Below are 13,402 nucleotides of genomic sequence, written 5' to 3'. Positions count from 1 at the left end.
TTACATTATATCATTATAATGATGTGAAGTATGTAACAAGTACAAAATTTAAATATTTTTCAAGTAGTATCTGTTTCTTACGAAAAATTTTTTTCCCAGAAACACAAGGACTGGCCTATAATTTGTGTGCTTTCCAAATTGTTTATTTCAACTTAGATCGAGATGTTCTGTACAGTGAAATTATAATCACACAAAGTTCTTTCCTTTGAGTTACAGTATTCTAAAATAATTTTCTACAGAATAGATTTCAAGAATATTTACGTTAAGTACGCCACTGTTTGTTGGAACCCATAAGGAAATTCATTATCTCAATACCTTATAAATTTGAAAAGGTAAATATTTCCATGATCATTAATTATTCTTTAATAAACTACACACTAACAATGTTTATAAAATAACATTTTTACTTACAAGCCTTTGGCTTTGATATGTAGTTGTAAGCCTGTAGAACAAATAGTTTAATAACAAGTTGGTTTTTTTTTTTTTAATTCGTGACACTGTAACCAATTAGTATTAATTAATAGTGCGATATGATTTAATTTTTATTAATGCCTGTTACTACTTAAACTTTTAAATCTTATAATTACCTAATTATTTGAAGAAAAAATAAACGAAGTATAATAAATTAAATAGGCCTTCGGACAACCGTTACCATGCATATAATAAAGAATTACATATCCTGTCGTGTACTTGAAATACTCTTTTAAATTATAAATAGTTAATGAGGGAGTATCAAAAAATTGATCACCGGAGGGCAGCATGTCGCTCGGCTTGCATGACGTACTTATAGCCTATACCTATATACATGTACGACTGTACAGTATAGCTGTACATACATGTATATAGGTATAGACTATAAGTACGTCATTTAAGCCGAGCGCCATGCTGCCCTCTGGTGATCAATTTTTTGATACTCCCTTTTTAATGTTCAGTATTTTTATTTAATTTTATGCAATAATAATTATTCAATTAATAAATAATTACCAGTTTATATTTTTAATGCTAAATCTAGTACGTCATCTATTTTTAAAATTTAATTAAAAATTTTGAGAGAATTATAGAAATATATCACCTACGATCTCACGTTTCTGGTATTTAACATTAGAATATCTGTTTGTAGATGAGATAAAGTAGTAGTAGCACTTGTGTAACTAGAAAAGTAATTGTGTTTTTAATTTTATGTGATCTCACAGAGAAATAGCTTCAACAAGTCAATGCAAATACATTTCACACAGTTTTCTCATTATTAATATTTTGATTTCTATTTGCTGTGAGAATGATGAGTGGCGCCATCAGAAATGTGTCCGTATTCGGCGTTTTGAGGGGTCATTTGTCACATTGCTGTACACATGGAAATTTCTTAATAATTAACTTTCAAATAGATTTGTTTAACCTCCTAAATTTTACAGGCGCTTTGGTCAATTTTCTTTTATCCTCTCCACCTACATTCTCATAGTTAATAAGCGCTGTGTCTACTTTTAGATATATGTTGATCTAAGATTTTGTATAACTCTATACATTAACTACATTATCGACGCCTCGTACGAAAAGTAGCACAGCCCGTAGGTTCTTACGAAAGATAGCAGTACTCAAAAACTCTTACAGAGATCAGCGTATAAACTCATAAAGTCTTACGAAAACTGTACCAGCTCGTGAAACTCTTACGAAGGCTAGCACAGCTCGCGGAGTTCTTACGAAGACTATGCTAGCTCATGAAACTTTTACGAAGGCTAGCACAGCGCGCGGCATTCTTACAAAAAGAGAACCTAGAGTACTACAGAGAGAATTCGATTAAATAATAAAATGTTAAATAATAATACAAGCGCCATTCACCAGACAACCCGGGGCGCTTACTGGCCACTCTTTAAAATAATAAATTATTAATTAATAACAAAAGCGCCATTCACCAGACAATCCGGGGCGCTTACTGGCCACTCTATTAAATAATAAAATGTTAAATGATAACATAAGCACATATCACCCATTGACCCTGGGTACTTACTGGTCACTCGATTGAATAATAAAATGTTAAATAACAACAGGTCACCTGACAATTGACGCTTGAGTTATTATTTAATATAGTGGTCATTATGCACCCAGTATTATTGGCAGATTGGAGCTTGTTTTATTATTTAATATTTATTCATTTTATAGATGGGTCTGTTAGCGCCTTGGGTTGTCTAGAGATAAGCGCTTGTTTTTATTTAACATTTTATTATTTAATAGAGTGGCCAGTAAGCGCCCCATGTTGTCTGGTTATAGGAGCTTGTGTTATTATTTAATAGAGTGGCCAGTATGTATCGTAAAAGCCCTTTAAAATAAATAAACGAAAATAGTTATAATTATACTTTACAAACTTTTGGACTGTATTTGTTCAAGATATTTATTATTTACACCCTGCGTTAGTCTTCGTAAGAACTCTGCGAGCTGTGTTAGCCTTCTTAAGAATATACGCCCTGTGCTGTTTTTCGTAAGAACTCTGCGAGCTGTGTTAGCCTCCGTAAGAAATCTCGAGTTGTATTAGTCTTCTGAAGAAGCTGCGAGCAGTGATACATTTCTTAAGAATGCCACGACCGGTGTTACTTTTCAAAAGAAACGTCGAGTAATGTTGGTTTTCGTAAGAACATGAGCTGTGCTACTTTTCGTAAGAAGCGTCGTAATTTTATAGTCGGTACTTAAAATGTACATGCTACAATAGAATATACTTAGCGTATTGTTCACATTAATAAAAACAAAAAGAATTATGATGGAATTAATATAAGGATGCTTGTGCCAATAACTGGCAGCAGTTTCTTTAGTTGTACTTATCGGTATGGAAGTATATTTTAAAGTTTGAAGTAGTCTATGCTAAGTCGATGCAATGTTAATATAACGTAGAAAAATATCGGAAATAGAGGTATTAACCAGAAACATATTTTTCTAGATATACTGACAAACAAGGGAATAATCAATAATTTCGCTAATTGATGGGATAACCAGAAGCAGAGTACGCAGGGCTCTCTTGTCCCCCATTTTCCAATGAATATTATAAAAATACAAAATTTAGAATTCCTAGTCATGACATTTCAATATCCACTCTGTTCTCGTACTTTCCCTGAAATTAATATTCCCAATAAGCATCAAAAAATACATGCTAATGATAGCAACTTAAAGATTAAATGTTTGTATGATAATTGTAAGACACAATGCCGCTCTTATTTGGCTTTTAAACATCTTCTTCGGTATCATAAATCTTCCAACAAAGGAGTGTTCATTTGCAGAAGCAAAAATTGTAATTTTTTATGCAATGACAGCAATACGTTCCGCCATCACTATAAGCAACATTTGACAAGTAATCCAGCATGTTGTCCATTTTGCCCACGTTCTAAAATTTTCGCTAACAACAACGCTCGAAGGGCACATATTTCAAGGTACCACAGAAATATTGTTGAGGGTGAACCATTGCCAGAGTCCGAGGTCATCAATACAATGGAATCTCTAAATCTATACCTCACAGATGAAGAGTAAACACAAAGCACGACTGTTGAACAAAATGATGTTTGTCTGTCTCATTTACAGTTGGAGCAGTCAAAACAGATAACTTCACAAATAAGTAGCAACATTAGTTACGAAAATTTGCCTAACGTACCCGATGTTTCAATAACAATTTCAAAATTGATGTTAAATTTAGGCACTAGATTTTTCGCAACAGATCCGCTTCTACAACACGTAGGCTCAAATATATACAATATTTTTAACACTTGCTCCCAAAACTTTTTATCGTCTATTAATCAAACTGATGGAATCAGCGATGACAATAAGTCTGTAATAAACCAAAAATTTACTACAAGTTTTCAGAGTATTAACACGATGCTTTATCCTGAAACAGGGATTCTGCGAAGTACTTTCAAAAGAAAACATTTTTTTGCTCAAGCTTTGAATTTAATTAACCAGTAAATATAACATTTACTGAAGTCAATGGTGATTCAACAGAATGTGATTATGCTTACATTCCGATTTTTGAAACGTTAAAAATTTTATTACAAAATCAAAGTATTCGCAGTTTCCTTGGAGATTTGCCAAAATTTATGCATTCCAGAGGTTACTTTGATGTCCATGGCGGTTTGGTGATAAAAAAATAGTCCTTTTATGTCTCAGCCAGAGATTATAAAACTAGCGCTTTACGTTGACGGTTTTGAAATATGCAACCCACTTGGATCTTCTCGTGGAAAATTTAACAAATAACATAAAGTTAGTATCTCTATGTAAAGAGAAAGATTTAGCAAAATATGGATGGGAACGCTTTTTAGAAATACTTGTGCAGGATCTGCAGCAACTCGAAGTTACTGGTATTACATTCGATTTTAATGGTCTTAAAAAAAATTATAAGGGTAGTGTTGTATGCGTTTGAGGTGATAACTTGGGTGCGCATCAAATTGGTGGATTCGTGGAAAAGTTTAGCAATGTTAATTATTTTTGCCGTTATTGTGAAATAACTTCAACTGAGTTTAAACAGAATCCATTAAATAGACACCAATTGAGATCTAAAGTTATGTATGATGAATGTGTTACTGAAGCTGTGTTACAGAAAACAAAAGTTAAAGGAATAAAACGTAACTCACCTTTAAACAATCTTTTACATTATCATGTTGCTAATCCAGGTTTGCCTCCTTGCGTTGCACACGATATTTTTGAGAGTATCGTACAGTATGATCTACACCTTGCAGTGTGCTACTTTGTTAAAAGGAAATGGTTTAATATTTGTTTATTAAATTATAGACTTAATAACATAAAGTTTAATCACGAAATAATCGAAGTAGAAGTAGAATCTCCAGCTTTTAGAAAATTTCGTCCAGAAAACGTTGGATTAAAATGTTTAAAAATAATACAAGATTTTCTTTATAACGATTTACTAGAATATACGTGCCACGATATTACTTTTCGAGGTGTTAACTACATTGTAGGAGATTACATATGCGTGGGAAAAACAGAGTACGGTAATTTTTTGATCCGTAAAATTGAATACTTCTTCGTGAACAAAGACAAAAATAATGTACATTATTATGGAGAAACTTTCGAAATAATATACATACCAGAATTTGGTTGTTACGAAAAATTGCAGTACACAGGAAATGAGAACAGAGCGGTACAATTAGCCGTTTTTCCACATTCTTCTTTGCTATCTCCTGATCCTCTTTTAGAATGGCACATACGATGTAAACAAATATTCATAACGAAATATCAACCCTTTGAAATAGATTTATGAAATTTTTTAAGTACAAAAATGTAAGTATTACAATAACACACAATACAAAAACTGAATTACAACTAGTACATGGCGCAGATGTAATGGTTTTTTTTTTTTTTTTTTTTTTTATTCCGTTTAAGCATTGTCGAATACTTTTTTTTCACTTTGGTAAGTGTATGTTCAATCATGATTACAGAATATTGCGGTCCCTGTAATTTCTTTGAGGAAAAAAATGTGCAATTTTTTATACGGCAAAAAATTCAAAATTTCAATTGGATGTTTTTTATCTCATAATTTATACCACTTGTCCTACTTTGGATAGTTTAATTGTTGAGAGTGCTAATATGGATTATGCAATCAAAGGAAACTGGGCTCAAAAATGTAAGCCTGAGTTGTAAACGTTTTTTTTAACAAAACAGGGAAGTCTTTACGTCATAGGGCTGCACTTTGCACCAGGGTGTAATGTGCGCCTACAGGACTTTGCGCCCACAGTTAGAAAAATTACTATTCCGAATTAAGGTACGAAGTGCTGCCCAAAATTATAAGAAATGACGTAAGAAATAGTAGTTTCAAAACCCGGTGGCGCATGTCACCTGGGTAGGCATTGGGGTTTGTGTACTTGCTATGGTTGGATACGCACCAGATGCAAGCTCTATTTTTCATACTGTGGGTGCAGTAAACGTCCAAAAGTTAAAAGAGCCCAAAGTAGAGAAAGTGGTATTTTGCGCTTATGTACATACTTCGTGAATGTCAGTCACTTTCCACTTATGAGCGCAAATGAATGAAAAAGTACAAAAAATACAAATGTACTTCAAGTTGTCCAGCTGTGCGCTCATGTAAACAAATAAAAAAATACAACACTGAGACAGAAGCATGTAACCGTGGTGTAGATGTACTTCACCTAATACCTTAAACATAGATAGGGACATAAGACTGAACATTGTTAAAATTGTCGTATGAATATTGATGGAAAAAATTTGCGTGTGATAGTTTTTTGAAACATGTATAGTCATCAACTGACATTATTGCTATAGATTACTATAAATAGCTGTACATTACTTACAACAGTGCTTATAACAATTCGTTAACTACTTCATACGCTGACTGATATTATCATATGGTGTTAACTTAAGTTTTGTAATTTTCAGATGCATTACTTTAAAGTGTGGTCAGCCTGTCGCAATAAAAAAATCATGATTATGGTCGAGGAGAATGTGGACACTCTGAAAAAATTGATTGAAAAAGCCAACGAAAAATTTTGTATTGACGGAAAATCCATAGTTCTAGAGTCAGATGGAACATCTATAGATGACAATGAAATTATATTAGCTTTCAGCAAGGAAACCTTCATAATACTAGAGGAGAATGAGTCATGGAATCCAAGAACTGACGACAACACAAGCACACAGACCGCGCGTTTACTTAACAAAGAACTGCCAGGTATAAATCGTACGGCACAAGACCAACGTTTGAATCACTGTAACGTGCAAGAAAATATTCCTAGTAACATTAATTCCTCAGAAATTAGCGATAATGAAGAACCTATCAGCGATTCTGCTACAAAAAGTGCCTCTTTTGTACATTTTAAAGTACCCTGGGGTATCCTCGATCCTGATACTAAATCTCTTCTGGATAAGAAAACTCCGTGTACAAATGACTGTCTGTACAAAAAAGTTAGAACTGAGGCTGTCCATGCAACAGTAACAAAAATAAGAGGTATTTCCAAGTATCCGAAATTAGTAGAGTATCGTTTAATTGCCAATAAAATGAGAGACGAGTACCCAGAATTTTTTGAAGATCGTTTCGAAGATGGATCCCGTCGAGGAAATGGTATTGACTCATTGGTCAATAAATTAAAATTTCGCAATGACAATCTGAATAGGCCAAATCAGATTTCATCACTGACAAAAGATTTTGGCAATGAGCCAGTGCAATTAAGTAAAAGGAGGAAATTCAACGCAGTTCGAGGAGGCTGTCCAAATTTTGAAACATCAACTTATCTGGATGGAGAATCAGAGGAGTCTTGTGAAGCTAACTGGGTGTTACTACTAGAATACAATAAGTTAAATATTAATGATGCAGCCAGCATTGATGTTTTTGATAAAGCATTGACAAAATCTTACGCAGCACAGCGTAAATTTCTTAATAATTTCGTTACCCCGCCAAATATCGAGGATAATTGCCAAATGTGGCCATGTTTGCTAAATACATATTTCTTATATTCCCACTTCAAGTTATTAACTAAAAAATCTGTACTCGATTTATAAGACAATTTTATAGCTTACATAGAGAACATCATTAATTTTGGAGCTCGAAAACAGTATGTTATCTTTCCTGAAAATTCAGAGTCGGAAACTCACAAGTACTTATTAAGCATTCAATGCATTTTTGAGCACTTCAAAGAGGATGCATTTACGGTAATCCTATTAATGCAGGTATTATTTCTCGTTCTTTATGATATATTGCATTATATTAATATGATTGCACAATAATTTAAATATGTTCGTTTGCGGTAAATAATAGGGATACATTTTATCACGTAGTAAAACTTGTTAAAGTCCACATCTCTATAACTACAAAAAAGATCTGTTTTAATATTTATTAAATAGATAAAAAATACTAAGACAATATGCGAAGATCAGTATTGATTTTTTTAAACATACTTTTGTTTCAGGAAGGAATGGAACACTCTCAATCTACACTGTTTCACGATCATCCACACATAGTTGTAGAGGGTGGGTAACTTTTTCCAAACAAAGTAAAAATTGTACTATCGTTCATTACAAGCCTTTTTGTATTTTGTATTCAGGAGGATTAATTGACGGTGAACGTGATTTATGGAAAAGTTTACAAAGTTTGAATGAGAAAATATGTTATTTGATTGTGGATAAACACTTCATTGAATTTAAAATGTTTAATATCTTAGAAACTCTCACATCCCTCATGGCAGCCTATTTCTGTTTCCTCTTGGTGCCAAGCATTTTTTCCTGTTTCTGCAGTACAGATACTTAAAGATTGTTCCGGAAGACGTTAATCGTGTACAAAAAAAATCAGTACATGATAAAGTAGTGGCGTTTGAAAAAAAATTGATAATCTTAAAAAAAAAAATAACTGAGGGAAAGAAGGTAAATATCAATCTGCAAGTTTTGTCAGAGTTCCGGAAAAATCGGTTGATAACGAAGAAACAGAGGAATAATACAATGTATAAGCTTAAGACTTCAAACGTAATTTTAAAAAATTTAAATGTAATTTACATTATGCGCCAAAATTAAGTGTTAATTTGAGTATTTATAAGATTACATAAATTAAAAATATTTTTCTTCATTTTCATGTATAAAAGTACAATACTTTAAATTTAAAATTTCTTTTTATACGTATTGATTATAAAAAACTTATTTGTATTTATTTATTTAAACATATAACAGTAATGTCAAATTATTATAAATCTATGTGCTAATGTATAAACACAGCCAATTTTAAAATAAATAAGGTAATGTACAGTACAGGTACTAATTAAATGTTTTTTTTCTGTAAACAGTGCTTATTTAAATGTATCTTTAGTACAATATTTATAAGACTGTTTATAGTTTCTTTGATAGTACTAAAATATTTTTAAAAAGTTGCCTTGATAATTTTAGTAGCACTAATATATATGCTTTAAAACTAATTGTACACCGCTACTTAGTAATTTTACTACGATTGCGGTCACGACATCTACTGCATACGTTGCATACTTACCACTACTTCAGTATATTTACTATTGGAATAGTAAAAAAACAACTCAGATACTACTCCTCCTTTTTAATTCTAGCCTTACAAAGTGGGAAGTAAGTTTACTATTATAGTAGAATTTTTACTACTGCTGTAGTAAATATACCACGCTCAGCATAGGTCAGATTATTTCCTATGCTAAACGTAGTAATTTTACTACGATATTTTTTACTGTGTAGCATACTCGCCAGTACTACATAAATTTAAAGACCGCAAGCAAAGTTAGTTGACCTAGGTATCTACAGTTTATGATAACTTGAGGGTCAGCGCCTAAGCACACGATCAGTAAGAGCTAATTTGGAAGTACGAATGAGAACTCCAAAAAATCAGGTGTTAGTTTAAGCAGCGTTTCAATCTGTAACGATCATCTTAACGATACAGACTGAGCCTGATGAGATCGGCCTTAAGACCAACGAAACGTTGCTCAAACTAACACCTGATTTTTTCGAGTTTTCATTCGTACTCCCAAATTAGCTCTGACTGATCGTGTGCTGAGGCACTGACCCTCAAGTCATCATGGAAACAACTAAGAGCAGAACGACGTGTTCAACAAACGACATATCTACAGTTTCTTTTTTATGCAACTATCTACAGCTCTATGATTTTCTTATCGTTTTGTTGTTTATTTCACGAGTGAGAACGATACTTACAAATATCAACGTTTACATATCAATGTGTTTTTAATAACGTGCAATACTATGGTATTTGTTTGCCCAATATTTCTTATTTAAGTACGTTATTAGTTAAGAAATGTTTATAAAATTAGTGTGTGATTTGAACCAAATAACACTTGCACACACAGCCATTAAAATGTTGCTGAATCAAAACTAGGAAGAAAAGTAAACACTAGTTAAGTCGTTATATTTTTCTCCTTTCTGCCCAACGGATAGGTAATTCCTTGCCCTTCTACTATTCAAAATGTAATTTTTTTAATTTTTGAAATAAAGTCTACAATAATTTGTTTTTGTTACTTTTATTAATATAACATAAGGACGTTCAAATACCGAGCTTCACAATGTATGAAACACAAAAATACTAAGTTGAGCGATTGTAGCTTTAAACATCAAGCTTCGGTGTTTCAAACATGAATCTCGTAAGACTCAATATTGTTTAAGCGTTTGGAACTCCAAGTCAGACATATTATTTAACTTTTAAATAAAGGGCTGCAAGCATCGTCAAACTGTTACATTAAAAAAGGTCAACTAGATGTAAGCAAAGGTTGCATTAGGAAAATTGAAAAAAATTATCTTTTACTGAGATTACCACGCATTTGAGTTTGGAACGTTTATTTTTCAAAAGAACTAAACAACGTTATTATTAATAAATTATTTATCAGTTAAAAACTCTTTGTGTATTTAAATTTATCCTCCGCATCTTTCAAGCTTTTATTAATACACGAATCAGTTCTTAGATTGCGACAAGGCAGAGGTTAGTGTAGCCTTTTTAATAACGTTTTAGCTAACTGTTGGTTATCTTTTTTTGAACAAAAGTAATGAGTGCCTTGGATGAGATATTGCAGATAAGTAAGCGCTTTTTAATGGAATATTGATAAGTCTGTCGGTTTATCAAAGTAATACCAAGTGTGACAGAATTTAGGACATTGACTGGCTCTTCTACATATTAAAAAAAAAAATTCTATAAAAAATTTATGTCACTGATTATCAAGTGTACTGTGTGATACAATTATCGCAAATACTTTTGTAAACATTGCATACTTGGCAGCGATCTACCTTCTTCTCACAAGTATATCACGTTGCATCTTTCCAGAAACATTGTGCACTCAATAAGGGATATGCGGGATCTAAACTTTCTTCTATTATTCTAATCCTAAGCTATGAATTGTATAAAAAGTATATGTACCAAAATATTTTATACAGTGCAACCAAAATTTCGTTAGAAACACATAAATTTTATTAATGTATTTTAACCACATGAATTAAAAAATATTTTTAGAAGCATGATAAATGTGTTGCCTACCTGCACTGAGTACTTTGTCTCCTGTTACAACCTTTCGCTGTCTGGTTTTTTATACGGTCGATTACTGAAACTTGGCGGGGGTAGCAGCATTTATCAATACACTCGTCATCATCGTAACCACAATCACATTCTTCCCCAGCTTCAACAATTTTGTTGCCACAAAAGGCACCTGCTGACACGTTGAAGCAATTACGTTTCTTGTTGTCAACAATGGCGTCAAGTACATTGCTAATATTGCCAATACTGCACTTGCTAAACTTGCTGTTATTTGGCCGATCGCCTGAAGTTGCCGATGCAAACATTATATAGTTACCGTTGAGGCCACCAGGTTTACAGTCAGATGGAAAATCGTGCTGTAATAAAAAAAAAGTTTATCAAAAAAACAACCAACGAAAAAATTGTGCTTTTAGTATTTAATACATCCTAGACACTATAACCATGCACGTATACTAATAAAATATGAGGCACTTCTATGTTACGTATAGAATGTGCCCATATCGTATATTTTACACTAGCAGCCCCGTCTTGGCTTTAGCCAAGATTTCCTAACATGTGTTGACACGTGATGTAAAACATTTCCAGTTGAAAACTTGAGACTCTTTTTAGAGACAAAAAATTCTAATTGAGAAAATTTGTGTCTGGGCCCTATGCAGTTTTGATTCAATAATAAGCTGTAAAAAAGTAAAAAAATTAAATGATGCTAAAAGTACTGTGATTACATTTCATTATAAAATAGTTATTGAAAATTTCCTTTAATTTGCACTTTCTTACGTCCATATCAAAACCAGTTTGATCTTAAATCTACATTCACAAAATCATAAATCTATTCTGACGACTTCTTAATTGTTATGGTCAAAGAAACTTTGATAGGAAACTGTAAACGCTTGAGCGGTATCATCCAAATTCTAGAAATAAAAGCTATTATTTCTGATGCTGACCTGTTAAAATAATAGCTTCTATAACATTATTTCGCAAAAGTTTAAGTTAAAAATTGGTCTTATGACATAGGTTTTAGGGTTGAATATTACGCGATAGCATAATCGGAGATCCAACTGTTAAGCTCAACTTATGGAAGAGAAATCCTGACGGCGTTAAAAATTTAAAAATTCTTGAGGATTATTAACAATACTTTCAGTTGCGATGATTTAATCAATAGACAGGTACTTTAGAAAATCAGCTGCAAACTTTTGAGAAATATTGTTATTGTTTTCCTCTGCTGTAGAATTTCTCAGTGAAATTATGGCTCTCTCACAAAATTTTGGTACGATTTGTTTGATAAATTCTCAATGACCAGGAAACTTCAGAAATTACATTATCGACAGTTGTAACCAGCTTTCCAATTGACTGATCTATAGTGGTTAACCCGTTTTTGTTTTCCACTGTGCCATTGACAATTTTAACAGCTGTAATAGAAATTATGTGTTTCCACTTCAAGAAAAAGACTCCACTTTATACCAGAGAAATGATTTTAAACAGGCATATATGATATAAGGTCTAGTTTCTTTCGGGATGAATATTAACGACTGCCTAAAATCACTAGCAAAAACAAATTTGATGCCACATTAATTTTTATTTTTATTCAATATCTTGTAATTTATATTCATTGTTTTAATAAGAGCTCTCTGATTCTTTGTGCATACTTTTCATACAATAAGTATTTTATCTCAAACAATTTTTCCAAGAGTGCCATTTTTTCGTAGTGGGCACGTGTAATTTTCTTCAGAAAAAACATTTAAGAAAAGCTTAAAAGTAGAGTAAGCCGTTCTTCCTCTACACAAAAAAATGACAGCAATGCCAGAAGATGCAACAACCAAAGGAAGTTTTTTCGTAGACCTTTCTTTTGCCAACATTAGATTAATATTAATGTTTCTACAGTAAGCAAGAAACTAAAATAACTGATGCGAATAAATCACGTTATTTAGATAGATTTTCAAACGAAGCAGCATATACGCGTATTTTTTTCCATTAATCAACATTTTCCAATAAACCAAGAGCATGGCAGGCAGCATTATAAGTTCGATAAGTAACATCATCAACGGTTTTTAAGTACTAGAATGGAGCTGAGCCTCAAACATATTGGGTAACGTTTAGAGATTCAAGCACTACGATTGGGTGGTATAAATCATAGACTCTACCAATGGCTGAATGTTTTTGTACTCCTGGCCAGCCTAGAACATTTTTTCCTTATTTTTTTCCTACAAAGTTACTATTGTTCAGTCAGTAATAAGCGGCAACTTCAAAATACAAAAGAGTTTTAGCAAAATTGTTTTAACAAGCTGTCAACGTCGTTTTTCTCGTATTTTAGAAAACTTATTCAATATTTTGCTGATTGTTGTATACTCTTTGATAATTTTTAAGGTGGACATCTAAATATAAGACTGTGGAATACCATGCGTTGAATTTCAAAATTAAAAAATGTCAAATTCC

At 32.4% G+C, this 13,402-nt stretch overlaps 1 protein-coding gene across 9 annotated transcripts in view; it reads right to left on the bottom strand.

Annotated features, from left to right (window-relative positions):
- Window positions 1-13,402, bottom strand: part of kuz (zinc-dependent metalloprotease kuz) — a 539,267-nt gene that overhangs the window by 289,993 nt on the left and 235,872 nt on the right. For all 9 annotated transcript variants that reach the window (XM_089597595.1, XM_089597587.1, XM_089597563.1 and 6 more), the window contains one exon: window positions 10,976-11,328. In XM_089597595.1, coding sequence (XP_089453721.1) covers window positions 10,976-11,328 — 353 coding nt within the window. The remainder of the gene's footprint in view (window positions 1-10,975; window positions 11,329-13,402) is intronic.

Source organism: Copidosoma floridanum, unplaced genomic scaffold (assembly GCF_036245765.1).
Source record: "Copidosoma floridanum isolate Cflo_tuat_1 unplaced genomic scaffold, Cflo_Japanese_pri ptg000004l, whole genome shotgun sequence".
Taxonomy (NCBI): Eukaryota; Metazoa; Arthropoda; class Insecta; order Hymenoptera; family Encyrtidae; genus Copidosoma; species Copidosoma floridanum.
The sequence above is the reverse complement of the archived record's forward strand: the minus strand, read 5'-3'. Positions and strand labels throughout refer to the sequence as shown.